Consider the following 25,230-nt stretch of genomic DNA (forward strand, 5'->3'; position numbering starts at 1 on the left):
TATGCAGCTGCAGCTTGTGCTTCAGATGGTGACGGTGGTTCCCGGCTTCTTCGGCAGCCTGGCGAGCTGCATGCAGCTCGCGCGAGCTGTGACTGTCGTGAGGTGCGAGAGCATGATCTGCTTGAAGTCGCGCAATGCGAGCATCCGCGGCATGAGCAGTCGAACGGGAGTCGCGGTGACGGGTCTGAAGGAGGCGATGCTTGTGCTTCGTGTGCTTGCGCTCCGCACGTTGGGCGTCGACGGCGGCTTGTCGCTTCGTGGCGCCTTCGGGGTCTCGGGCCCGCTCTTCTGCCCGACGCGCTTCCTTCGACTCAGTCGCGCGACGTTGATGCTCCCAGTGTCGCGTTTGGCGGGCCGCGCGTGCGACTTCTCGCTCCCTCCCCTGCTCGCGAATCGCCTCGCGCTCCTCGAGCTGCCGAAACGCGTGCTCGTGCTCCTTGAGCTGGCGACTGTGCTCCTTGTAGCCAGCTTGTGCCTCAGCCATAGCGCGTTCTGACTCGGCTGAACGGTCCCGAGCATGTCGCTCCACCGCGCTGATCGCTGCTGAGCGCGAAGCTGCGTGGGCACGTCGGAGGTCGCGGAGGCGACGAGCCGATGCGGCATGATCTGCGGAATGATCACTCAGCACAGTCATGAGCGGATAGGGCTTGAACTCACGTTGGCGTAGCAGGTGATGATGCTTCTTTTCCGTCTGTTCTTCGACTGGAAGTTGGTGAAAGGCGTCCAGTGCATGACCCGTGGCTGCGATGATACGAGCGTGAGCATCCCGTCTCAATTTGTAGAAGCGAGCACGAATAACTCGCCAACAACCCGTTCCTCGCGCTTGAGCGACCGCTTTTGACGCTCATCTCGTTCGAGCTTGTGCTGTGCGGCTCGAACCCGCGCCTGGAGATCGGCGCGCTTCGGGTCCTGCTGAAGCTCGTGTTCGGCACGCGCGAGATGCTCGTGATCGGCGTGCACCTTGTGATCGGCGGATTGAATGCGAGTGTCGAGAGCTGCGAGCAGCAGAGGTGTGTTCAGCTGAAAAATGACAGCGAGAGACCTCGAAGCTCACGCTCAGAGCTGTTGACTGGATGCGGCTGTCCATCCGTACTCTTCTCGGCGAGGTGCGGATGTTGCACAAGCAGCCGCGTATGGTACTTCTCGTGCTGCGTAAGCTTGTCGCGCTGCTTCTTAAGCTTCTTCGCGGCAGCTTGGCGCTCTGAGGCCGATCCCGACGAAGCGATCTTCTCGAGGCGTTCCACCTTGTGATGATGGTGGGTGAGGAGGTGTGCCGATGCGAGGTGGTCTGGCAGAAGGGTAAGAACGCGTTAGTCTTGCTCACTTCCAGGGATGAGAAAGAGGAACTCGCGTCGACGAAGGTGCTCCTTGTGCTCAGTAGACCCTGGTGCGTGTTGCGTGAGCCCGTTCTGAGTGTCTGCAGGTGAGCATCGGCGTTACTAAACCGCTCGACGGGCAGGGGCAATTGACGGAAACGCGCGGTGGAAATCTCGCTTCGCTTGAGCGTGACGATGCATCGACCCGATAACCGTCGCCTTGGCTCGCCGCTTCTTGAGGACGGCTTCGGCTTGCTCGAGTCGTTCTTGAGCGCCTTCGTCGCCCCGCTTGACCGCCTTTCTGGCCTCGCGAGCTTCATCCTCGGCGTCCTTGACTTTCAGTCGGTGCGAATCGTGCAGTCGTCGAGCGGCTTCGGTATCTGATCTCGAACAAGTGGTTAGTCGACAAGTATGAGGTGAATGCCAAGCAGCAACGTACGAGCGTGCAGTGCTTCGCGATGCGCGGCGCTACTGCGACCGTGTTCACGACTGGCGGTGCGTGCAACGGCCAAAGTCTCTGCAGGATCGATTCCGATCAGACCCGCCCGAGGTGGGCGACTGCAATACGCACCGTGATACTCGTGATGGGCGTGGGCGTGATCCAGATGAGCCTTAGCTCGCCCGTGAGTCTGGCGCGCGTGCTTCAGCTCTTGTTGTGCAGACGCGAGATGCCGCTTTGCGCTCGTGTCGTGCGGATGTCGCTCGATGTCGCGTTCCAGCGCTTCGACACGGCCTTGGAGATCCTTGACGTGCTGCTCGGACTGCTGCACCACCTCGCAAGCGTGTGCAGCGACGAGCTGATGAGCTGCGGATGGGCGAGTCAGTCGGCATATGCGAGTACGCTAGCCATCGTAAAATACGCACGAAGGTGGCGACGTAATCCTTTTTCCTCTCGCCCGAGCAGTGCATGCTGAGCTGCATGGTGCCGCAACCGCTCGTCGGCAGCTTCGACATGTGCTTCGGCTTCCGATATCGCTGCAGTGTCGGCCGGACGAGTTGCCTTGAGGCGCTTGAGATTGCGATGCGCATGCATGCGCTCGACACGAGCGTTGAGCAGAGCGCGATGATGATGCTGTCGAAGCTGTGTCACAGCGCGATGGTCTGTTGAGCTGGATCGTTAGCGCTGAAATGGCACTGCTAAAGGGCGACGCACGATCTTTGACGGCGGCGAGATGTTCGGCGGAGCCTTCTTGATGGTTCTGACGGGCTTGGCCAAGCTGAGCCGCGGTATCTGCGGTGACTGAGGTTAGTCTTGTTTAGCTGCAACTTCAGCTAGAGTCTCACCTGCGGCCACAGCCTCTGCAGCGAGATGCGCATGTCGATCTTGATGTTTGTGCAATCGCCGCTGTGCGAGTCGGTGGCGATGCTGGGCGTGAAGGAGGCGCTCCTGCGCAATGTGATCGGTTGGAACGCTCGCGCCCAATCTCGCAGATTCGACGTCGCGCTTCGCATCGAGAACCGCGCGGTGGGCGTGCTCTACGTCTTGCGAAGCGAGTTCGGCGTCTTCGCGGTGCGCTGTAACGGGTCGCGCGCAGAAATGCGTCAGTAGAGCGGAGAGAGACGTAGATCTCGAGAGAAGGAGAGACATACAGAGATGCCCGTGCATGTCGCGCATCGCCGTTTCCGTGTGGCGGTGCTTGCGCTTGAGCTTGTCGAGCCGTCGCTGCGTGTCTGCGAGGCGCGTTTGTGCGGCGAGGTACTCCTGCGATTCCTCGCCATGCCGTTCGCGAGCAGTCGAAAGAGCGACGGCGGCGACGTGTACATCGGCAGCGGCTGCGTCTACTTTGTGGCGACGACTTCGGGCAAGGTCGATTGTTGCTCGTCGATCTGCGAAACCGAACCCGTATCGGTCAGTCGTCTCGACGACAATTCCCGTATGGGCGTACGTTCTGCGACGGCTTGATTGTACTCCGCAGAGCCCGCAACGTGGTGACGGAGACGCTCTGCTGCGTCTGAGGACGGTCGTCAGCGAGAGTCTATCGCATGATAGGGCACGCTCGTACCGTGGGATCGAGCCTTGGCGTCGAGGTGGTCATGCCGCCGACGGCTTGCGCGGTGCGCCGAGCTAACGAGATCATGACGATGTCGAGCTTGTGCAAGTTGTCGTTGCGCCTCGATATCGCGCGGGTTTGCGTTGACCGCCGCCTCCGCTGCCCTCACATCTTGTTCGGCTTGACTGACCGGCCGCTCGGCCTCGCGGACGTCGTGTGCTGCATGTCCAGCGCGTGCGTGATGCGCTACAAAAGCCAGACGAGGTCAGCCTCGGCCACATTAAGAGAGCCAGCTTAGCATACACAGCTTTTTGGCGGAGATACGCTCTGCAGTTACGGCCTGGCGGTGCAGTTCGTGATGCCGGGCACGATGAGCCAAGGCCTCGTCCAAGCGTTGCTGCGCGGCTGCGTGAGCGGCGGAGCCCGCTGGCGCGACCGCGAGCGCCTCGCGAGCCTCGTGGACACGAGTGTCGGCCTCTTGAAGAGAATGGGACTGCTTGCGACGCCTGGCAGACAGCGCGTCGTGCTGATCAGCCTCGTGAGCCCGAGCTGCGACTGCAAGAGAACCATAATCCTTTCAGCCGCGCTCAATTTCTGAGCGACATGCAGCAGTTCATACCGCTGGTTTTCGCCGGCTTGGTAGCTGACGGCTCTTGAGGATGCTTGCCTTGATGGTCGCGCCCGGTGAGCTGGCTGTTCGGCTCGGAATCCGCTGGCTGACGACTTTGCGGGTGGAACGGCGACTCTTCTGCTGTACCAGCTTCACGTTCGTGATGCGCATCGTGAAGATGGGCGGGGCGACCGTCTTGTGTGTGCGGGTCAGCGCGAGTTGACGACTGCGGGTCTGCTCAAGAGAGAGTCAGTGAAGTCGATTCGAGGACAGCAACGAGCTTCGCGTACCGGTGCGTCCAGCATCGCGTGCATCCTCGTCGGCGGCTTCTCGTCCCTGCTTTTCTGCATTCATCGCCGACTCGTGATGTTCCGCCGCCTCCTTGACGCGCTCCTTCGCCCGCTCGACGGCTTCAGGAGAAGCATGAGCATCGTTCTCGACTTCAGCCAGCTCCTTGCGACGGCGGTCGACGAGTGCCGCGGCGTGTGCAGTCGTGAGCGCGGCCATTTCCTGTCGATGGGCCGGATCGGATTCAGGGCGGAGGTCCCGCTCCTCCTTCTCGGCGTCTTCCACCGCTTCGCGCGCCGCTTCGACGCGACGCCTCGCAACAGCGACATGACGCTCATTGGACGGGCGTGCGTGCTCGGCAGCGTCGAGCTCCGACTGCGCGTCGGCGAGCTTGTTGCGCGCTCGGTGTAAGCGGTGGACGGCAGAGCGGTGACCTGTCCAATGCCATGATTGTCAGACTGGAGATCGGCAGAACAAGCGCGGGCTGACGTACGATCGTGCAGTGCTTCCGCAATCTCGTCTGGATGAGCGTGAGGGTCCTTTAGAAGTGCGGCATGCCTGTCGGCAAGAGCTGTTTGGCGCACGTGCGTCAGCGTGGATCCGTCTTAGCCCCCGTGTCTTGCCGACCTTGGTGCTGCTCATCGTGCTGCTTCTCCACGTCTTCCAGATGCCGGTGGGCCGCAGCGAGCTCTACGGAGGCTTGCCGCGAGTTCGGATGACGGCGGGCGTTCTGCTGCGCTTTGCGGACGCGAGCGAGAGCTTCGTCGTGCTCCTTGTCCGCCGCATCTGCGCGCAGCGTGTGTGAGTCTTGCGCGGTGCCCACGAGAGCAAGGCGCGAGACAGACCATGATCGATGTCGTCCGGTCCGCGATGACCATCAGCTTCTGCAGTCGTATGTGCGTCGTGATGTGCTGTTTACGAGCAGGACGTCAACGCTGCGCATATTGGAAGACGAGGCAGAGAGTGTACCAAGATGACGCTCTTCCATGTGGAGGTCGTGTTCTTCGAGTCGGGCATGAAGACGTTCAAGCTCGTCTTCGCTGCGCCGGTGGCGAGAATACTGCTCGTGCTCAAACGCCTGGATCTTGCTGTCGGTGTGCGCGGCGTACGCTCGCAGTCCGGCATCTGCGAAGGGTACGTCAGCGAAGTACTTGAGGAGGCGGTCGACCTGATGCGACTCACCAAATCGCTCGTCGCTGCGAGAGTGCAGGTATAGGGATAGTAAGTCTCAGCAGAAGCTTAATGCACGCAGAGAAGCACATGGCGTACTGCAAGCCACACTCGTGAGGTTCTGAGCGATCAACGGTGTCAGTGCGCTGGCGGAGGGGCGGTACAGCGATCATCGCGCACCCGGAAATGGCGTGGGCTCGATGTGTGACAAGTGTGGTCGGCGAGAGTGGCGATGATGGCGAGAAAGGCGTTCCTCCTGTTCCTCGGCATGTTGGCGCTCGAGGACGCGAAGGTCGTAGGAGGCGTCGAGCACGTGGAAAAACGCCTCGCTGACCGCTTCAGGATGAGCGCGGCGGATGCGAGCGCGGCGAGACAACGTCCATAGCGCTTTGTCGTAGCGCTGCTTAGCTGTACCGCGGATAAGACGTGAGCTTCGTCCCCGGCACGCCTCCGGAAGCTGACCGACCTTCTTCTAGCTCTTCTTCGAAAGGATCGTGATGCTCGTGATGCTCGTGATGCCCGTACTGGGCGGCGTGCATGGCATCGTCCGTCTCGCCTGTATGTCAATGTCGGATGAATACAATCTGTGCAAATGTGCAGCCAACGCAACGCACCGTATTCAGAGAGCGGCTCCCTGTGATGGCGCCGCTCGGCGCCGTAATCTTCCTCAGTATCGTAGCCGTCGTCTCGATCACGATAGCCGTTGCGCTCCTCGTCGGTGACTCCGCGATACCGGTCACCATCGGCAAATTGGTCACCGGCGTCGTAGTCTCCTTGACCGCTCCAATTGTCGCGATCATTGTACCGGTCGGCATTCGCGTATGATGTGTCACGGTCTCCGTTCCGGAGCGAAGAGTCGTTGTCGCCGTAGTACCCATCGTCACGGTCACGGGAGAAAGCCGAGGCGCTATCGCTGCCGCTGCCGCCGCCGCCGAGACCGTCATCTCTGTAGTCGGACTGCCGCGCGTCTGCAATCTGTGAGTCAGAGAGGCAAAGAAATCCACAGCGAATGAGCGTGAGACGGACCGTTGCCGTTGCCGTAGTTGTCGAGTTGGCCGTCGTTCGTCTTGGAGTAGTCGTCTGTCGGACTCGAGATGAGTGTCATTCAAAGCGACAAAGCGAGAGGAGCGCACCCGTGTTGCCGCGGCCTGCTGCTTCGGGTTCGTAGCTGTCCATCCGATCTTTCATGCCTAGAGTGAGCACCGACCAACAGGCTCGTCTACGAGAGACAGCGCACCTCCAGCAGCGGATTGATCCGCCATTTCATCCTTGTCGGCCCACTTGTTGGCGGTCTGCGGACGATCCGTCTCATCGACGTCCGCTAGGTCCGGAGATTTGGAAGGGGCACCGCCGTAGCCATCACCGCCATCAAGATCCTGCCGTCGATCCGTCCTGTCGTTGTCGCCTGCAGCATCGCCGAGGTCTCGTGAGCTGGACGGTGCCACCGAGTCGTCGACATCGTCGTCGCGACCCGCGTCGCGAGTTGGCTGCTTCGCGTCCGGGTCGAGCTCCTCGTCGGACAGCGTTCTTGCATCAGTGCCGCCGTTCGCGCGCGAGTCCTCCCCGATTGAGTCGCCTCCATCCTCGCCGTCTTCGCGCCGAAAGCTCGTCTTGCTCTGCCGCGAGGCCGGCTCGTCGACATTCTTCGCATCGTCGAACTTGTCGTCGGCGTTGTCATCGAGCTTGTTCTCGTCTCGGTCGCCCTCACGATCGATTGCGCCGCGCTTAGGACGACGCGCATCGTCCTCGTTGTCCGACCCAGCATCGTCGCTGTCGAAGCCGCCGGCTCCGCCGCCCGACGCGGTGGCAAGCCTGTCCGCTGGCTCGCCAGAACGGCTGCGGCTTTCGACGCCGTCCTTTTGATCGACATCGTCGGCTGATGAGGGCTCGCCGTCGTCGACTTGCTGGCCGGCGTTGGCAGAGCGAGGCGTGCGGGAGCTGTCGCGACCGAAGGACTCGCTGTCGCGACCTGCTAATCACGGATGTGAGACGACTCATGAATGCGCGCTAGAGGGGGCCAGGACGTACCTTCTACTAGCGGTCGGCTTGGTGCGCCATCTCGGTCGTCCTCGTTGTCGCCCTCATACTCCGAGTCAGTAGCCACATCGTCCTTCTGCGGCGCGGCCGAGCGGTTACGCGCGACAGGTTGAAGCGGATCTTCGCCGCCGACAGACGAAGTAGCCGTTGGCGGATCGGGTCCATCTTCCGAATCGTTGAATCGCTCAGCCTCCTCCCTCGGCTGCCGCCTCCCCGCTGGTACAGTCCACGGCTGCTCACGCTCGTCGTCCGTGCGATCGTCGACAGACGAGTCGGTCGGCGTAGTGACGGGTTCGCGCTGGTCGAACGAGGAGGGTTCAGGGCGCGTGTCGAGCGGCGGCAGCGAGCGCTCCTTCTCCGTCCTCGGCGCGTCGCGCGCTCCCGGATCCGAGTCAGAGTCGGTGTCTGACGCAGCAGGCGTCTCGACCGGCGCGGACGAATCGCTCAAGTCGTCCGGCTGCTCGCGCTCGCGCTCGCCGCCGTGCCAGCCTGCTGCGGCAACGCCGCCCGCTCCTGCACCGGCGCTGGCAGCAGCGAGATCGGGCGGAGTAACGGAAGGCGCGCTCTCACTCGTCGACGGGCGAGGCTGGTACGGATCCTGCTGAGCCGACTCGGGTTGCGGAGCGACTTCGCTGCGCTCGAAGTCGTACGGCCGCTGCTGTAGCTGCTGCGGCTCGGACTGCAGAAAGGACGGAGGGGCAGGAGCAAAACCGATCTGCGGCGGAGCGACAGTCGTCGGCACGCCGATCTGCTGCTGTGGCTGCTGGAAGCCCGAAGGCTGCGCGGCGAAGCTGTTCGGCGGTGGTGCCACCTCACTCGGGAGGCGCGCGGGCGAGGGGAAGTACGGCGGAGCGCTCGGTCCGCCCATGGATGCCATGGGCGCAGCGGCGGGAGGATTGGAGGGAGGATAGGCGTTCGAATGGCCCTCGCTGGCGCGCGCGTCGAATGCAGGTGATGCCGCGGAAGGGCGCGATGATGCGCTAGCGAGATAGGGTGTCGGAGAACCTGCCGCGGCGAGAGGCGCTGAAGGCGCCGGGAACGCGGCCCGCGGAGGCGCGGATGCCGGGGCCGGCACGAACGCAGAAGCCGCGACAGGGATGAATGACTGTGGAGGTGTAGGCGCCATTGACGCTACGAATGGAGGCGGATACGCTGTTTCCGTGGCTCGCGGCGGCGAAACGTGCGGAGCTGCCGCAGTCGAGAACGGGGTGCGAGGCGCTGGGCTGAAGACCTGGGTCGGTTGAGACGCAGGCATTGCGTCGTCGGGACGACGATGCAGCGCACCGGACGCGTGATTCGACGGCTGGTCAGGCGGAGCGGGCTGAGCTGCGCTCAGATCTTCGTCCGAGAGATTCGCTGACGCATCGGGAGAGGCGCTTTCGGCGACGGGCGGAAGCGTTGCAGGCCGAAATTGCTCAGGGCGATATGGCCGCGTGCTGCGCGGACGAGACGCTTCGGCGGCATCGAGAGGAGCTGGTGCGAGAGGAGGACCGTCGCGGTATTGCGCAGATGCCGAAGGCGGGCGAAGAGCCTGTGCCCGCTGATAGCTTGGCGCTGGCGCTGCCTCTGCGACAGCGGGTGTGCCGTACGGCGGCAACGGAATGCTTGAGGGAGACCGGCTGTCATACGGGGTCGATATTGGAGGAGGCGCAGCGCTGTCGAAGCGCGGCGGCAGGCGAGCCGGCTGCTCGTAGCCTGCGAGCTGCCGCGGAGGGTCCTGGTACGGTTGCGGAAGTGCAGGGCGTGCGTTGGGCTGCTGAGGGCGCTCGAATGAAGGAGGACCTGGCGGCAGGTTGACGGCGAAGCTCGGCGGAGCTGCAAGCGTGAAGGTCAGTGGGCGTGCCGATCTCGACACAGGACTGAGAAACGTACGCGGCTGACTGCGGTATGAGCTCTGATCCAGCTGCCGTCTCTGCACGGGAGCGGTCGTCGGACTCGTCGGGCTCGAAGTCTCGTCGCTCGAGTAAGTCGACTCGAAGGGACTCTGCGGCTCGCGAGCGGGACGGCGACGCTGCTTGGCGGGCACCTCGCCGCGATCGACGGGCACGCTCTGCTGAGGCGAGTCGCGTACACCGTAAGGAATGCGTGAAGGCTGAGGGACCGGCGAGTACGACAGGGGAGGCGAAGTCGGGCGTAGGTCCTGCCCGCCTGTCGGTTGCATCGTACCACGCGGACCTGTCGACACATACGACGGTGCAGGCATAGCTGCTGACGGCGGTGAATATGCCTGTCGGGGCGGGCGTTGCCGCTCCGACGGCCGAGGAAATGGTTGCGGCGCCGCGTAGCCTTGCTGCTGCGGCCTTTCCGACTCCCTCAAGTACTGCGGTGCTCCACTTGCAGTGTTTATCGAACTTGGCGCCTGTGTAGCGCTTGGCGAAGCGTTAGACGGGTGCGCCTGGATCCAGTCGGCGACGGCGAGCTGCTGGTCCTGCAGTGGGACTTGCGGCGGTGAGGCCGTGATGCGGTTCGGCGGCAAGGACGCCTGCTGCGGAGACGAAGTGTACCGGGCGAAGGGCGGTGCTGGAGGAGGGGGGCTGGCGGGCTGGCGGGAGAAGGGCGGCCGAGGCGGAGGAGCGAATGCTGAAGGAAGCTGTGCGGAAGTCAACGGGGGCGGAGCCTGGATGGATGCTCGAGGTGTGCGATTGAAGGAGGTCGTGGCAGGACCTGTCGAGCCCAGCGTTAGCGCAGAGCAAGGCAAGCGGGGGAAGATCGCTTGCCGACGTCCGAGTCCTCATCTGACGACTGCGGCGAGAATCCGCGAGGAGCGTCTGACTCGCCCGAGTCTGTCAAGGTATCTGCATGGCGAACGTTTGCGCCACTTCAGCTTTAGGAAAGCGAGGCCAGAGGAACGCGAACTAACCAGACTGCCCTTTCGCCTCCTCATCCTCGTCATCAGCTCGACGTGAGCGCCGCTCCTCCCATGCCGGCTGCTCGTACTGCGACGGCAATTCCTCTAGCGGTGGCTCGTCCTCAAGCATCGGGGTCTTGTCGAAGGAAGGGTCGTGGTGATGATGGTGATGGTGGTGAAAGAGGTGCGGCAGATGGCGATGTCTGCTTGCGCGCCCGAGGCTGTGATATGTCGCCGGCTCAGGTGGGTCGTCCTCGCCTTGCGGCGTGAGAGACGGCGGCATGCTGCTGATGAACGGGGTCAGCCGACGCGGAAGTGAGTCGCAATGAAACCAAGACGTACCCGACCCTGTACCCTCAGGATGCTCGACACTGCGCCTTGAACAGTCCTAAGCGCTGATGAAGGCGTACAGAGACTCGCGGCAGCAGCAGAAACGCCGGCGCTCAGCGGGAGAGACGAAGCAAACAGGAGAGACGGACGAGCACGCGGACATTCCGGAAGGCAGCAAAGAGACCGGGCATTCGAGTTGACACTCTCGACATGTGACGAGCCCGTCTGATCCGACTGATTGCCCGAAGCACGCATGGTCGCTTGCGAGCGATGAAGAAGCGAAGGGCTGCCAAGCGAGAGCGCGAGCACACAAGCGCGAAAGGCGCGCCGTGCTGACGGTCGAGTGAGTACTACCGCAGGTCTAGCCGGTCTTACCTACGCGCTCTGCGGCAGTCGCTGCGTCGCTGTTTTGCGCGCAAGTGCGACGCGTTCTCACGCTCCGCGCTCTCGCCTCGACTTCCCCGCCTCGCACGCTCTCGCAGGTAGCGCACAGACGCGTGTGCAGGGTGCCATCATGCTTCCCGACGTGCACCCGGACGGCGACCCGTTCGCAGAGCAGGACAAGGAGCGCTTCGCGTCGTCGCTTCTCGGCCGCATGGAGCGCGCGGCCCTCGCCTCGCACGACGCGCCTCCCGGGCAGAGCAGCTCGCCCAGTCACGCGCCAAACGGCTTTGCCCCGCCGCGTCCGCCCACCGTCAAGCGCGAGTCGAGTGGGGCCAAGGTCCCCCGCGCGAGGCAGTCTCTCGGCACCGACGCGCACGGCAAGGAGATTCTCATTGTCGACTCGGACGACTCGGACGAGGACGAGGGGGACGAGGACGACGATGGCGCGGCATCGGGTGAAGAGGATGAGGACGACGAGGGCGGGTCTGGCTCGGACGACGACGACGTCGAAGCTTCCGGCACGGGCACGCCCAAGGTCCCTGTAGAAGAGGATGACGACGATGACGACGACTCGGAGGAGGACGATTCGGACGACGACTCGAGCTCGACGGCGAGCGGAGCGCGCGACGACGTCGACATGGCCACGGGCGAAGCCAGGCCCAAGTCGCCCAAGAAGGGCGATGGCGCCGACGGCGATGCCGAGATGAAGGACGGCGAAGGGGATACGGGCGCCGAGGGCGAGGGCAAGGAGAAGAAGAAGCGCCGCAGGAAGCGCCAGCAGACGCCGACGCCGCCGCCTCTCGAGCCCAAGGAGCGCCGCGCGACCGTCCGCCTCGAGGTCACGCTCCCGCCGCGCAAGGGCGTCGAGGTGCCCGACTACAACGTGCACGAGCTCGCCAAGGCGGCCGGGTTCATCAAGGAGGAAGAGGAGCCGAAGAAGGGCGACGACGGGAGCGAGGAGGAGGGGAGCGAGAGCGACGGGCAGGGCGGAAGGAGGCCAAAGAAGGGCAAGGAGAAGGCTGCCGAGCCGACTGCAGAAGGTGGCGCAGACGGTGCTCCTCCAGTAGGCTCTCTCGCGTTTCGCGACTCTCAGTGCGGTGCTTATACATCCTTCTTTGCGCAGAAGAAGCGCCGCAAGCGCGGGCCCAATGTCGTCCTCGGTCGCTTCGGCGGGTACGACGTGAATGACCCCTTTGTCGACGATGAGGAGATCGCGCTGTACGAGGTTTGTGCCGACCACCTGCTACATCAGCTGCATAGCCGCTCGCTGATGCCTGCCTTGTTTCGGCATCCGTAGCCTCGCTTCTCCGCGCGGCCGAAGCGCGAGGGCTACTTCATCGTTTCCGGCGAAGTGGAGGTGGCACCACGTCGCGGACGGGTCAAGGGATCGAAGAACAAGCCCAAGGTGCGTCTCGTTTGCCATCCCCGCGCCATGCCTTGCCACTCACCCGTATACCCTGCAGTTCGACGAGAACGGCAACCCTGTCCCCTCCGCTGCTGCAAGGCGCAGGTCGAACAAGGTGGTCGTTGGCGCAGACGGCAAGCCCAGTAAGTCGCCCTTCCGGACCCTTGTGAATTCAGCTCGCTGACGCGCTCTCCCTGGCGTGCAGTACACGCCGATGAGAGCAACCCGAACAGCCCTGCGCCGGGTGTTCCCGCCTTCGGAGGAGGGTTGCCAGCGCAGCCTGAAAAGAAGGTCCGCAAGCCCGTGCGTCTAACCTCGCAACATGACCGTGCTCGGATCACTCCTCTGTCCGGTACTGATATGACGCGAGCCGACCGCAGGGCGAGTTCTCACAGGAGCTGCTCGACGACTTCGAGATGCTCAAGCGCGAGGTAGCCAACAGTGCGTGGCAAGCCTAAGTCTGCCTTCAAACGGCACTCAGCTCACTTATCTGGTTTGCAGCATCCTGGGTGCAGAAGAACAAGTTCCCGCCCGACCTGAAAGAGACGCTCCTCAGCGTTGCGCTGCACGCCCTTCGTATCGACGAGTACGACGACGACTTCTTCGCCATGATGCCCAAGATCTTCCCGTACAATCTGTTCACGATGAAGAAGCTCATCAAGCGCGAGGTGTACCCGACACGCATCAACGAGATGTCGACGCAGCAGGACGACCTCCTCAAGGTTGTGCAGAAGCAGATCGACACGCTCTACCCGATCCAGCGCGCCGAGTTCGAGCGCAAGCTCGCCGAGTACGAGCATGCGCAGGAGCACGGGCTCGACGCGGTCGCGAACGGGGCGGCGGCGGCTGCTGCTGCGGCCGCGGCGCGGAAGACGCCGGAGCCGCCTTCGCGCATGCCTGGCTTCGGCGACTCGCCTGCCATTGCGACGCCGCTGCTCGGCGCGATCGAGGGCGCCGACGGCTCGCCTGCGCCGGGCAAGGACGACGAAGACGAGAAGACTGGTGCGTTTGGCGCCGACTGACTGCATCTATTCGCGTCGAAACAATCGCGCTGATCGTGCTGCGGTTTTTTCGCGCGCTTTCTCAGCCGCCGAACCAAAGTGGCGCTTCCGCTTCAACGACACGATCCGCGATGCGCTGTACCGGGCGGGCGAGCTCGAAGACAAGAAGTCCGAGTTGACGAGCGAGAAGCAGTGCGTTCCGCAATCGCCGCTGGGCTGGCCGGCCTGGTTTCGCTTCGCTGCCTCGGCTGACTCGTCGTTCTTGTGTTCGCCTCGAAAGGACGCTGGAGAAGGCAACGACGCGCGAGGTCGACCGCCAGAAGCCGTACTCGGGCAAGAACGCCCGCAAGCAGCTCTATCAGCGCGTGCGTGTCGTGCTGCTCATATTTCATCGCCGCGGGGTCGTGCTCACATTGTGCTCGACAGATTGTCAACATGTGGCCGGACGATTCGGTCACGTCGAACCAGATCTCGCGCGAGAGTGCGTCCCGATCACTCGCACTTAGCTTCCGCTTCTCTTACTCATCGCCACCGTCCCACAGTCTCGAACTACAAGCTCAAGCTGAAGAAGAATGGGGAGCTGCCGGCCGACGCTTGAGTGAGGCTTCGAGGCGGGAGAAGGGGAGGAATGCTTGTTGTCAGCCTGTGCCGCCGTCCAATGTAGTTGCTCAAAGAGTTGTCTGCAGGCATAGTCACTTCACCCGTACCGTTGCCCGCGCAGAAAAACCTCGAGAGACTCGTGGACCTCGCCCACTTCGCTGCTCGGCTTGCTTTCCTATCGCAACTTCGCGCCTCGAACTCCTTCTCGCGTTGCCATGGCCAAGAAGAAGGCCGGAGCAGCTGCACAGCCTGCTGCGTCGGCCAGCAAGCCCAGTGCAGCGAGTCTGACTGCGTCGTCGGCTTCATCTCCTCGAACTCCAAGCGATCCTCTCCCGACCGCGCACTACATCCCGCGCGTGCCTCTGCAGCTCCTCGCAATCGGCTACAGCCTCGTCATCTCTGCGCGCGACGTCGACCTCGTCATTCGCGGCCCGCCGCGCATCGTCAAGGCGCTCGTCGACAACCCGCTCGGCACTCTTCCGACCATCTGCGGGCTCGTCGCGGCGGTGCAGTGCTGGTTCGGGTACTGGGCGCGCAGCTGCAAGGCGCAGGCGAAGCGGGCGGCCGCGAAGGGCGACGACGGCGAGGAGGACCGCCCGGTCAAGTCGTCGTTGAGCAGGACGTGGGCAAAGGCGCTCCGGGGAGAGGCACCAGCGTCGTTCAAGAAGCGCTCGAGCGGCGGGAAGGGCGGCATGGCGGGCGGGCTAGACACGACGGTGCGTCCTTCCTGCTCAGTCTCGTTCTTCGGGCATACTGACCTCTCTCCCGACAGTTCGTCCCGCAAGCGGTCATGGTGACCCTGCTGGGTGCTGCATTCTTCCATGCCTGTGCAGTGCTGCTCGGCGCATCGTTGACGACGTGCGTGCCTGCGCTCGACGCATTCTCAGGCCCCGCTGACCCAGTCTCGCCTAGCAGCAACGTCACGAGCACCTTTCTCATGTCCCTCCTCCTCTCCCTCCTCTCCATCACCCCGCTCGCAATCGCCATCCCGCCCTTTACCTCCCCGCAGGAGCGTTACACGTGGCTGCGGCTCTTCTCGTCGCTTTCGTACGGTCCCACCGTCCCGTTTCCGTGCCCCGCAGAAGCTGATGACATCACTGTTCAGACCAAACGACAACCTCGAGATTGCGCTCCTCGCCCCTGCGCTGGGCGCCATCGGTGGCTGCTGGGCCGGAGCGATCCCCATCCCGCTGGACTGGGACCGGCCATGGCAGGTGTGCCTTGCCCGTCCAGTATCCTGCGCCCGCTCGCTTGCTGACTCTCAGTCCTCCCATGCAGCAATGGCCCACAACGTGTATTCTCGGCGCGCTCGGCGGCCACGCAGCCGGCACGCTCGTCTCGCTCGCTGTGGTCGGGTGGCGCTCGGCGGTCGTCGCGGCGGTGGACGTGCTCGAGGAGGTCAAGCAGAACGAGCAGCAGCAGAAGCAGCAGGCTGAGGGGAGCAAGGCGGTTGCTGGGTCGGGCAAGAAGAGACAGTAGCGCTGATAGGCGGGCGAGAGGGCGCAGTGCGGTGCATAGACGGCTTGAACAGCTTGACCCGGCGCGAACGACATGCTTTTGAGAGGCATCCTGACCTCTCGCTTGAGGCCGATCGCACGAGCAGCGAGAAGAACGACTCGCTGCGTTGCACTGCTTGCACTCCTACCGCGGCGACCAGCGCCGCTTTTGCCGACACACTTACCTTTACACCGCCACGGTAGGCTGGAACCGTGGCAGCGGATGCGCCTCGGTGTTGAGCGTGTAGTCCTGCAGCGGAATGACCTCCTTCTCCGAGTAGAGGAGGAACAAGTACTTGAGTGTCTCGCTCTGCAGTTCGCCGGCGATGCGCGAGGTCAGCACACAATGCAAGCGAATGATGAAAGCGAAGGACGAGACGCACGATCCAGAACGTCTCCATGCGGTCCTCGTGCTCGACGGGGACCTGGTCGACGTCGCGCACGCTGGCATACCCGCCTTCGGGCAGGCGGCAGTGCTTCTCGAACGCCTGGAAGATGGTCCAGCCCTGTTGCGCACATGCACGCGTGGGAATGAGCATCCGCAGCATCCTCGTCCAGCAGCAACAGTGCGAGCAGCTTCGCCCGCGCTCCTGCTGCAGCATGATCCAGAGCAATGCCCACTCACCCAAGTGCGGTAGATCGGATCGCCCGTGACGCGGTACGCGACAAAGAGGCTCTCGGCCGTCTCGGGGCGGAGGATGTTGCGCGCGTCGATGGGCGGGTCCGGGTGCGTCAGCTTGCGCGAGTTGATGAACCACTCGCGGTGATTGCGGCGGGCTTCGGCGGGCGAGGTGTAAAAGTTGACGATCTGCGAGCGGCTCCTTGCTTTGCATCAGCCTCGCCGCCCGGAGGGTGGACGGAAGGTGGAGAGAGGCAGCGAGCGACGCACCTCAGGTGCAAGACCCGTCTTGCTGCTCGTGTACGTATCGACGCACGTCTTGATGAGCGCCTTGCCGGCGTACCAGTCGTCGAGCTGCGCGTCGGTAAAAAGCGACTCGTCTGGCGGGACGGGGAGGCGATTCGAGTCGGTCGCGCCGAGGAGGAGCGACGCGCCGAGGAAGCAGACGAGGTGGTCTTGCTGTAGAGGCAGATGCACGCGTCAGTATCGCTCACTTCAACCCTGAGGCATCGTGGAGTTGTACTTTTGGTGTGTCGGCCATCTCGCTATAGGCATCGGCTGGTCAGCGTTCCGTCCTCGATCACGAACAACGTAGAAGAACGCACAACCCGCCCGTAACCGGATTCCGCCTCGGCAGCAGCTCGCTCGTGTACACCAAGTCCCTCGTCGCGCTCCGCTTGAGCAAGTGGCGCTTGATGCCGTCCATGGCCTGGACGTGCATATCGCGGTACACGGGCTCGGTCCCGTTCGTCTGCACAAACTGTTTGTACAGGTACTCGTAGTACGAGTCGCCGCGCGAGCCGAGGCGGATGTCGGAAAAGACAAAGTCGCCCGTGTCGGACCTGCGGCGCAGAGGCGTCAGCGGACAAATGTGGAGCAAGCATGAGACGTAGTGCGCACCGCATGAAGATGGGTACGAGGCCGTCCTTGTGCGGCTGAGCGCGAATGACTTCCATGACCTACACGCGGAAGAGTCAGTCTGCGTGTCGTGGCAAAGAAGCGACCTGGATGCGCACCTTCTCGACCTTCTGCCAATAGATTGGATTGCCCGTGAGCTGCGAGAGGTACTTGAACTCGAGCTGGCGTGACAGCGACGAGTTAGTTGAGTACGATTCAGGCCTATATACGGCAAGCGAACCTGGAGAGTGCTGTAAGATAGCGCCAAGTCAGCCAAGAGGCCCCTTTCCAGCGGCGTAAACGGCACGCACCCAGCCTCGGCGACGCTCGTCAGTCCGCGGTTGTCGTGGTCAAGGATGCCAGTCCGCTTTGCGAGGTTGGCGAAGCTCATCGGGATGCCCGACTCCTGCTCGGTGGCACAGGGTCAGTTACAGAGCGCGCGACGGGGTCGCACCGGAGCATACGGTCTCGAAAGCGGGCAAGAGGCGGTCTGCGAGGTCGACGGCTTTGTCGAGCAGCATCTGGTCCTTCTCGCCCGAGAGGTGATACGCCGAGAGCAACCCGCCGAGCACGCGGATCGTGATCTGTTCGAGCCAAGAGTCAGCGATGACCAGCAGGTCCCGCCAGACCGGGCCCTTGCCTCGAACGTGTGGAACTTGTCGTCGAGGTCGAAGCTGAGCTCCGCAACCCAGTCTCGTGCGCGCTGGTACTCGTCCTTGAGACCGGTGAGGAGGAGTGAATCGAGACTGTCGATGACGAAGTAGCCGACTGGCCCTGCCGGAGACATATTGCTGCCCTTGTGCGAGATCGGGTGGTAGCTGACGGGTTCAATCGGTCAGCTTGACGCGTGAAAGCGAGATGAGCAAGTCGACGCACTCGTCGAAGCCGAATGCATCTCGCTCGTATGCCTCGTACGAGTGCTGCGGCCGCGAGAGAGGGTCAGAACGTTGCTGAGTAGCATAACGCGCGGCAGACTCGCCTTGAAAGCGTCGAGGATGGCCTGCCGGCGGTGCTCGTCGCGCTCGATAGGCTCGAAGGTAACGCGTTCGGGGTCGTCTGCTTCGTCGGTGACTGGGGCTGGCCCGTGCAGCTTCTGGTAAAGGACGTAGAGTGCCCCTGCGCACACTGCAATGCGGAGGAAGATGAAGGCGAGTCGCCAGTACGAGGGTTTGTGGGGGCCACTCGGCTGAGCGGCAGGAGGGCGAGCCGGGGCGGGGCGGGCAGGCTCTGTTCGCCGTGGCTGAGGCTGCTGAGCGTCCTTTCGTTTGGGCATCTTCCCGCTGCTCCTCAGTACGAGCGAAGAGTGCAGAGTCTGAGGCCAAGTCGCGAGGAGAGCGCGAGTGTCTGCTCTGCACCGCGTCGTCCTCCGCCGCGAGGAGCTTCTTGTTCGAGCATGACAGACGCAGCAGAGGCCACTGCACCCGCTCCCGCTCCCGCAGCCTCGACTAGCGCTGCACCCGCGCCAGACGCCGCCCTCGACGCTTCATCGCTCGCTCCCGTCGACGACGCGCTCCTCGCCCGTACAGAGCGCGCCTTTGTCCGCGACGGGGACAACGTCCTCCTAAAGCTCCCCTCGGGCATCCTCAAGCCCGTCAAAATCACCCCAAACGGGTCCGTCTCTCGCTCGCTCTGCTTTGCCTTCTCTCCAGAAAGTTGCCTCACCTCGATTCGCACCTACAGGACTGTCGGGCTCGGCAAGTATGGCACGTTCAAGGGCAGGGAGCTCATCGGCAGGCCGTACGGCCACACGTACGAGATTGGCGAAGACGGCAAGCTCTCCGTACTCCAGGCAACCCTGAACGAAATCGGTGCGCCCTGCTTTCCCTGCTCAGAGGGGACCACAGCTGACTCTCGTGGCTGTGAGCAGAAGAGACGGCCGCCAACAACGAGTTCATCACGTCGGCGGGAGCGCAGACGCTCTCTTTCGTCGACATCAAGGCGCTGAAGGAGAGCGGCCTCAGCGGCAGGGTGCGTCGCAGACTGCTCCCCGAGCACCGCCGACTCCACACTGGGCTAATGCTGCATTTCGACCCTTGCAGGAGATCATCCAGAAGCAGATTGAGGAGCACAAGTCGTACGAGCTCAAGACCGAGTACTCGAAGGAGAAGTACTTGAAGCGCAAGGAGGCCAAGCGCGTCTTGCCACTCCTGCCTCTCGGTCGACTTTTCCGGCTGACACGAGTCGAGCGGCCCGCAGGTGGATGCAGCTCTTCACGCCTCTCGAGCCGACCGTGCACGAGCTGGCGCAGTACCACTTCGAGAAGCAGCCCTCGCGGACACGCGAGCTGCGACCCGACACGCTCGCCAACATGCTCGCCATGGCCAACGTACGCCCGGGCAGCAAGCTCCTTGTCGTGGAGGACCTCGGAGGCATGATTGTCGCTGCGGCAGTCGAGCGGATGGGAGGTGCGTGCTGCCAGCAATGCGTGAGTTGCAGCCTCTTCAACAGATGCCTGACCTTTCCCGCATGGGTTTGTTGACCACAGGTGAAGGCCGCATCATGGTGATCAACGACGCCGACTCGCCTCCGGACCTGCACCTCCTCGACTCGTTCAACTTCTCCGCCTCTGCCCTCGCGCCCATCGCCTCGCTGCACTGGGCCGCGACCTCGACGACGTGGACCCCGCCCGACCTCCCGCTCGAGCTCGCCGACCTCGACCGGAGCGATGCCGCGGCGGGCGTCGCGCAGCAGCTGCCGCCGGGGACCAAGGCGCCCAAGCGCAACTCGCGCGACGTGCAGAAACTCCGGAAGCGCAAGGCCGCGTTCGACAAGGCCAAGGAGGCGCGGGACGAGTACTTTGCGGGCGGGTTTGACGGGTGCGTTTCTGGCGATACATTCCGCACGCGTCAGTCTCTCACAAGAGACTTCCGGCTGATCTTGATTGACCGTTATCGCACAGTGTCATTATCGCCAGCGAGTACGAGCCCTACTCGGTCGTCGAGCGGTTACTGCCGCGCATCGGCGGGTCCGCACCCATCGTGATCTACTCTCCACACCTCCCCGTACGCCCCGGGTCTTTGCCCTCTCTGTGTCTCTCACTTGAATCGACTGCTCACACCTCGGCGCCCATAGCTCCTCTTCAACGCGCTGCAGCGGTTCCGCTCGCATCCGTCTCTCCTCGCGCCGACGATCCACGAGCCGTTCCTGCGGCGGTACCAGGTGCTGCCCGGGCGGACGCACCCCGAGATGCAGGGGATGGCGAGCGGCGGGTTCGTGCTCAACATGGTGCGCGTGTACGAGAACGAGCTCGCGAACGCGGCGGGCGTCGGGGGCAGGGGGAGGGCGAAGCGCAAGGCGCCAACGGCGCAGGCGGGCGCGGAGAAGGGCGAGGAGAAGGGCAAGGAGTTGAAGAAGGAGGGCAAGGAGGACGAGCCGGCGGCGAAGAAGGCCAAGGTCGACGAGGAGGAGAAGGGCGCAGAAGAGGCGGCGACTGAAGGCGAGGCAATGCAGGTCGAGCCGGTTGCTGCACCGGCAGAGGAGGCGGCGTAGACGAGTTTTGACTGCACTGCATCCACAGCAACTACCACAGCGTAGGTAGACGTGAGAGTCGTCTCGCCTCTCAAAAGCCCGAGTGCGAACGATTCGCTACCATTACTGCAACAACAAAGCCAATCTGACTGGCCACTGCACGACTGAGGCTGGGTATCGTGGACTCGGAAGAGGGTATCTGCGGTACAGGCTGGGCCGCTTTTCGCGGGAGGTCCAGAGGTGGGGCAAGTCGAGGGAGCTGCAAGGTAAGAGAGTGAGGTCGACTTCAACTGACAATGAACTAGGAGAGCGCACCTGCTGCGCGTCATCCTGAGCTCTCGCGAGCTCATGTACCCCGCTCGCGCACTACTGCACCCGCCTAGCAGCGAGCCGACGTGGGTGAGCGCTTGCACCTCGCGCGTCTACTGCTGCGCCTGGTCCTGCTGAGCGCTCGCAAGGGCGATGCGCTCGTTCTCGCGCTTGGCGTTGACCTCGAGGAACTGGTAGACGACGATGCCGGCGACGGCGAGCGTGCCAAACGTGTTGGCGAGGTTGGTGAGGAGGACGTCCGAGATGACGCTCACTGCGGGGGCGGGCGCGAGTGAGAGGCCGTGCTTTGCGTGTTCGGCGTGCTGAACGCACTCGTCTAGCTTGGGCAGTGTGAGCGGTGTATGGCAGTTCCTGGATTGCTCCTCGTCGAGAAGCGAGGGTTGCGCGGTTGCGGGGAGGCGCAGTACGCGTGCAGTTGGCTTGCGCGGCCTCGCCTTGACTTGTCGCTTCGCTCGCCTCACTGGTTCGCACCGATCGCCGCTTGCACCGCACCCGACTGCTCTCCAGCTTCCTTCCAGCGCCTCAGCCCTTCCCCTCTCCGCCGCACCTCGCCCTCGTCGCCGCGCACGCTCGCACGACCTCGCCCACCCGCACCGCCTCACTCGCCCTCCTCTCGCGCTCTCGCCCCTCTCGCCGCACGGCCCGCCACTCCTTCCTGCCCACTCGCACCGCACACACCGTGAGTCAGTGCTCTCGAACTCCCTCGGTCAGCCTGCGAGGCAGCCTCGGCGTCGGGCACCGCCACAGGGTCTCGTCTCTCGGTCATGACGGAGCACCCGCCTCTCGAGGGTGGCGCATGTTGCCAGATCGCACGCTTTCCTGCACGCTGAGCACTCGCACGAATACCTTGAGCATCTTCACTGACACGCATCGCGCTCGCGCACCTTCCCTTGACCCCGCTCGCTCCCCGTGTTCGTCCTTATCGCCCTTCCCGCCTCGTCACAGCTCTCGCACCATGCACTTCTTCGTCCGCGATCTCCAGGGCAACTCGCTTCCCTTTGGTGCGCCTGTCGACTTCTCCCCTCGCAAGACCGCGCTGACCCAAGGCCCTTCGCGCTCGCAGAGGCCTCGACCGTCTCCGACCTCCAGTTCGCTCTCGCGGACCGCACCGCCATCCCTATCGCCGAGCAGCGCCTCGTCTTTGGCGCACGACAGCTCACGACGAGCGACGACTCGCTCGCGGCGTACGGCATCGCCGACGGTGCGACCGTCGGCCTTGCACTGCGGCTCAAGGGCGGCGCGCCCAAGAAGCGCTGCAACTGCTGGATCAGCCCGACCGAGCGGTGCTCGCAGGCGGCGGTGCGCATTGTCGGTGACTGCCAGCTGTGCACTCAGGCGTTCTGCTCGCGGCATCGTCTCGCAGAGGGTGCGTCCGGCGCGCCCGCCCCCTTCGGCCTTCTCAGGACGGGCTCAGCTGACCTCGCCCTCGACCCCTGGCTGCAGACCACAAGTGCCCGAAGCTCGACACGTGCCGAGAGCAGGCCTTCCTCGCCAACAAGACCAAGCTCGAGGCAGAGGCGACTCCAACCGAGAAGCTCGCCCGCGTCTAAACCCACCTTCCGCTCGACCGCAAAGATACCCACCATTTCTCTCATCTACCACCCGCATCGACCATCACACGTACCTGATCTTCCATTAAACGCATGTTTGCCCTCTCGCCCCCCCTCGTTGTCGCGTTGTAGCACCCTCGTCTTGCGTTTCGCTTTTCGTCTCTTGTCCCCCCTCTGTTTGTTGCGACACTGCCCCGACCCCGCTCGTTTGACGCAGACTACCTGTGCGCCGCTGTCGTAGACTCGAATGCGCAAATCCTCGTTCCGAAACACCGCCTTTTGCCCGGAGCGAGAGGCCGGCTTTCACGAGCAAGGTGTTCGCCGGTCCAGGCTTCTCACTCGCCGGCATCTCGAAACAGATCCGCGTCACGCTAGTCTTGCGCTCGACGACAACACACGAGCACTAAACTGCCCGCGCCGTGCTGCACTGTGCTGCACTGCCCCTCGAGTTTCCTGACTCTTCCCGGCGGCGCTGCCCCGCATACACTGAGCCCCGCCTTTTCCCTCGTCGACGGCCATGCGCGCTTCTCGCTCGCCCTCTTCCCCCTCCTCGCCCGCTCGCGACGCCCAGCAGCGCCTGCGCCTCGTTTCTGCCCACATGGCCGCTCCCAGCTCGTCGTCGTCCGCCGCTGCAGACGGTGCGCTTCCCTTTCATCGCCTCATCGCTCGCTCGCGTCTCCTCTCGTCTCGCGCACTCTGCCCCGTCCCTACCTCGACTCGCGCGCTCCTGAGCACCGAGCTAACTCGCGAGCACCCGACAGTGTTCCACTCTACGCCGTTCGCGCCGCCCGATGCCATCTTTGCCTTGACCGCTGGATACCAGGCCGACCCGTTCGACAAGAAGGTCAACCTCGGCGTCGGCGCATACCGCGACAACAACGGCAAGCCGTTCGTCCTCCCCGTCGTGCGCAAGGTGCGCTCCGCTTCTCACGTCCTGTCCTTGTGCTCTGGCGAGAGGCGGCGCGGAATGTCGGCTGGGGTGGAGGACGCGCGAAGGCGGTCAGGTGACCACTTTTCGGGGCATTCGGGCCGCTAGAGGCTCTCCGATCCGTCGCGTGCAGACTCACAATGCTAGCAAGGCAATGCGCTGACACTCTCGAGGTGTCGGGCATGCGCAGGCCAAGCAGATCCTCGCCAACGACGACTCGCTCGACCACGAGTACCTCCCCATCGGCGGCCTGCCTGCCTTCACCAACGCGACGGGCAAGCTCATCTTTGGCGCCGACTCGCCCGCACTCAAGGAGGGGCGTGTAGTCTCGTGCGTCCTGCCCTTCTTCTGGCTCCGTCCACATGCTCAAAGGGCCTTCGAGCGTGCAGGATCCAGACGATCTCGGGAACGGGCGCGAACCACTACGGCGCAGAGTTCCTCGCGCGCTTCTACGAGCCGTTCAAGGGCAAGTCGCAGGCTGAAAAGGTCATCTACGTCTCGAACCCGACATGGGGTGCGTTTCTTTCATCTCGTCCTTTCATCTCGTCCTTCTTTTCTTCGTCGCCCAAGCTGATCGTACGCGGTGTTTCAGCGAACCACAAGGCGATCTTCAGCTCCTGCGGCCTCACCCCCGTCGACTACCCCTACTACGACCCTGCGACGATTGGGCTCGCGCTCCCCAAGTTCCTCGACTTCCTCCGCTCCGCGCCTGCGCAGAGCGTCTTCCTCCTGCATGCGTGCGCGCACAACCCGACCGGTGTTGACCCGACGAGGGAGCAGTGGGAGGAGATTGCTGCCATCTTCAAGGAGAAGGGCCACTTCGCGTTCTTCGACTGCGCATACCAGGTGCGCTGCGCTCTTCCCGTTGATTTTTCTTGGAGGTTCTAGGCGCTAACGATGCTGGCACTGAACAGGGCTTCGCGTCGGGCGACCTCGACAACGACGCGTGGGCCGTGCGGTATTTCGTCTCGCAGTCGATCCCGCTCCTCGTCTGCCAGTCGTACGCCAAGAACGCGGGCCTGTACGGCGAGCGCATCGGCGCGCTGAACCTCGTCGCGTCGCACGCGGGCGAGGGCGAGGGCGGTGCCGCGCGCCTGCGGAGCCAGCTCCTCGTCCTGCAGCGGCAGGAGATCTCAAACCCGCCGACGTTTGGCGCGCGCATCGTCGGCATGATCCTCAACGACGACGACATGTTTGAGCAGTGGAAGGGCGACATCAAGACGATGGCGCACCGCATCATTGCCATGCGCGAAAAGCTCCACGACTTGCTCGTCAACACGTACAAGACGCCGGCGCCCGGACCGAACGGGTGGGACCACGTCGTCAAGCAGATCGGGGTACGTTGCTCTTGCCTTTTTCCACGCTCAGTGCGGGAAAGCTGACGAGCCGCTGGTTCGCGCAGATGTTCACCTTCACGGGCCTCAACCGTTCGTCTTGTTCCCTCTTGCGACCCCTTCTGCCCTGTGCTGACGAGCGCATGCTTCCTGCCCACAGCCGAGCAGTGCAAGGCGATGGTCGAGCGCGGCCACGTCTACATGACGGGCAACGGGCGCATCTCGATGGCCGGCCTCAACGAGTCGAACGTCGAGTACGTCGCCGAGTGCTTCGACAAGGCGATCCGCGGGACGCTCTAGAGCAAGGAGCGGGTAATCGAAAGGGTGATGTAGATGTGCGCTCTCGAGCGCTTGCCTGTACAGACGACCGACAGACGACACAGCGTGCCTCCTCGAGATCTCATGCCCGTCCCGCCGTCCGCTGCTGCTGCTGCTGCTACTTGCGTTTCAGCCTGATGCGCACTGCTGGGCATTTGGGCACACTTACGTGGGCAGGCCACTTGTCGAGCCGATGTCGAGCACTGACACCTTGGCGCCCTCTCCTGTTCGCCTTCGTCCGCTCCGTCGGAGATGTCGGGTGCTCCTGCTCTGCTCCGGCTCGGCATCAGCGTGCGAGCTCCGTCTGCTT

The 25,230-nt window shown here is 63.6% G+C and overlaps 9 protein-coding genes across 9 annotated transcripts; 5 read left to right on the forward strand and 4 right to left on the reverse strand.

Annotated features, from left to right (window-relative positions):
* Positions 1–21: 21 nt before the first annotated feature.
* On the reverse strand, positions 22–3,394 carry JCM10292_001147 (uncharacterized protein; the record flags this gene model as incomplete). Its single annotated transcript, XM_076648004.1, has 11 exons — positions 22–606; positions 658–741; positions 880–995; positions 1,094–1,288; positions 1,888–2,121; positions 2,181–2,397; positions 2,470–2,547; positions 2,601–2,703; positions 3,100–3,143; positions 3,203–3,268; positions 3,320–3,394. 11 exons carry the CDS (start codon positions 3,392–3,394, stop codon positions 22–24), a joined length of 1,797 nt encoding a protein of 598 aa, XP_076506513.1.
* Positions 3,395–4,126: 732 nt separating this feature from the next.
* JCM10292_001148 (uncharacterized protein) lies at positions 4,127–9,615 on the reverse strand (the record flags this gene model as incomplete). The annotated part of the gene is made up of 13 exons (XM_076648005.1): positions 4,127–4,143; positions 4,208–4,639; positions 4,699–4,776; positions 4,833–4,991; positions 5,051–5,116; positions 5,175–5,330; positions 5,556–5,783; positions 5,842–5,931; positions 5,990–6,343; positions 6,402–6,455; positions 6,613–7,344; positions 7,404–9,227; positions 9,285–9,615. The coding sequence occupies 13 exons, from the start codon at positions 9,613–9,615 to the stop codon at positions 4,127–4,129; spliced, it is 4,521 nt and encodes a 1,506-aa protein (XP_076506514.1).
* Positions 9,616–11,104: 1,489 nt separating this feature from the next.
* Positions 11,105–13,978, forward strand: JCM10292_001149 (uncharacterized protein; the record flags this gene model as incomplete). The annotated part of the gene is made up of 11 exons (XM_076648006.1): positions 11,105–12,037; positions 12,098–12,199; positions 12,272–12,379; positions 12,438–12,522; positions 12,585–12,682; positions 12,760–12,820; positions 12,881–13,381; positions 13,467–13,572; positions 13,661–13,745; positions 13,807–13,861; positions 13,923–13,978. The coding sequence occupies 11 exons, from the start codon at positions 11,105–11,107 to the stop codon at positions 13,976–13,978; spliced, it is 2,190 nt and encodes a 729-aa protein (XP_076506515.1).
* A 217-nt stretch (positions 13,979–14,195) lies between these two features.
* GPI11 (mannose-ethanolamine phosphotransferase GPI11) lies at positions 14,196–15,459 on the forward strand (the record flags this gene model as incomplete). The annotated part of the gene is made up of 5 exons (XM_076648007.1): positions 14,196–14,696; positions 14,753–14,838; positions 14,896–15,027; positions 15,086–15,194; positions 15,259–15,459. 5 exons carry the CDS (start codon positions 14,196–14,198, stop codon positions 15,457–15,459), a joined length of 1,029 nt encoding a protein of 342 aa, XP_076506516.1.
* Positions 15,460–15,663: 204 nt separating this feature from the next.
* JCM10292_001151 (glycoside hydrolase family 47 protein) lies at positions 15,664–18,265 on the reverse strand (the record flags this gene model as incomplete). The annotated part of the gene is made up of 14 exons (XM_076648008.1): positions 15,664–15,786; positions 15,860–15,982; positions 16,102–16,284; positions 16,366–16,554; positions 16,619–16,640; positions 16,701–16,937; positions 16,996–17,054; positions 17,112–17,174; positions 17,234–17,243; positions 17,304–17,398; positions 17,457–17,576; positions 17,681–17,810; positions 17,869–17,912; positions 17,972–18,265. 14 exons carry the CDS (start codon positions 18,263–18,265, stop codon positions 15,664–15,666), a joined length of 1,692 nt encoding a protein of 563 aa, XP_076506517.1.
* Positions 18,266–18,385: 120 nt separating this feature from the next.
* GCD10 (tRNA 1-methyladenosine methyltransferase subunit GCD10) lies at positions 18,386–20,481 on the forward strand (the record flags this gene model as incomplete). The annotated part of the gene is made up of 8 exons (XM_076648009.1): positions 18,386–18,603; positions 18,673–18,800; positions 18,860–18,960; positions 19,032–19,123; positions 19,189–19,397; positions 19,478–19,808; positions 19,892–19,994; positions 20,065–20,481. 8 exons carry the CDS (start codon positions 18,386–18,388, stop codon positions 20,479–20,481), a joined length of 1,599 nt encoding a protein of 532 aa, XP_076506518.1.
* Positions 20,482–20,882: 401 nt separating this feature from the next.
* JCM10292_001153 (dolichyl-diphosphooligosaccharide--protein glycosyltransferase subunit 4) lies at positions 20,883–21,556 on the reverse strand (the record flags this gene model as incomplete). The annotated part of the gene is made up of 2 exons (XM_076648010.1): positions 20,883–21,043; positions 21,469–21,556. 2 exons carry the CDS (start codon positions 21,554–21,556, stop codon positions 20,883–20,885), a joined length of 249 nt encoding a protein of 82 aa, XP_076506519.1.
* A 189-nt stretch (positions 21,557–21,745) lies between these two features.
* On the forward strand, positions 21,746–22,340 carry TMC1 (Tmc1p; the record flags this gene model as incomplete). The annotated part of the gene is made up of 3 exons (XM_076648011.1): positions 21,746–21,791; positions 21,854–22,156; positions 22,234–22,340. 3 exons carry the CDS (start codon positions 21,746–21,748, stop codon positions 22,338–22,340), a joined length of 456 nt encoding a protein of 151 aa, XP_076506520.1.
* Positions 22,341–22,938: 598 nt separating this feature from the next.
* Positions 22,939–24,902, forward strand: AAT2 (aspartate transaminase AAT2; the record flags this gene model as incomplete). Its single annotated transcript, XM_076648012.1, has 8 exons — positions 22,939–22,978; positions 23,102–23,253; positions 23,459–23,598; positions 23,658–23,782; positions 23,861–24,114; positions 24,183–24,605; positions 24,671–24,695; positions 24,763–24,902. The coding sequence occupies 8 exons, from the start codon at positions 22,939–22,941 to the stop codon at positions 24,900–24,902; spliced, it is 1,299 nt and encodes a 432-aa protein (XP_076506521.1).
* Between the last annotated feature and the right edge of the window lie 328 nt (positions 24,903–25,230).

The sequence above is a fragment of the Rhodotorula paludigena genome, assembly GCF_050403205.1.
Source record: "Rhodotorula paludigena JCM10292 DNA, Rt_paludigena_JCM10292v1_ctg12, whole genome shotgun sequence".
NCBI classification, from domain to species: domain Eukaryota; kingdom Fungi; phylum Basidiomycota; class Microbotryomycetes; order Sporidiobolales; family Sporidiobolaceae; genus Rhodotorula; species Rhodotorula paludigena.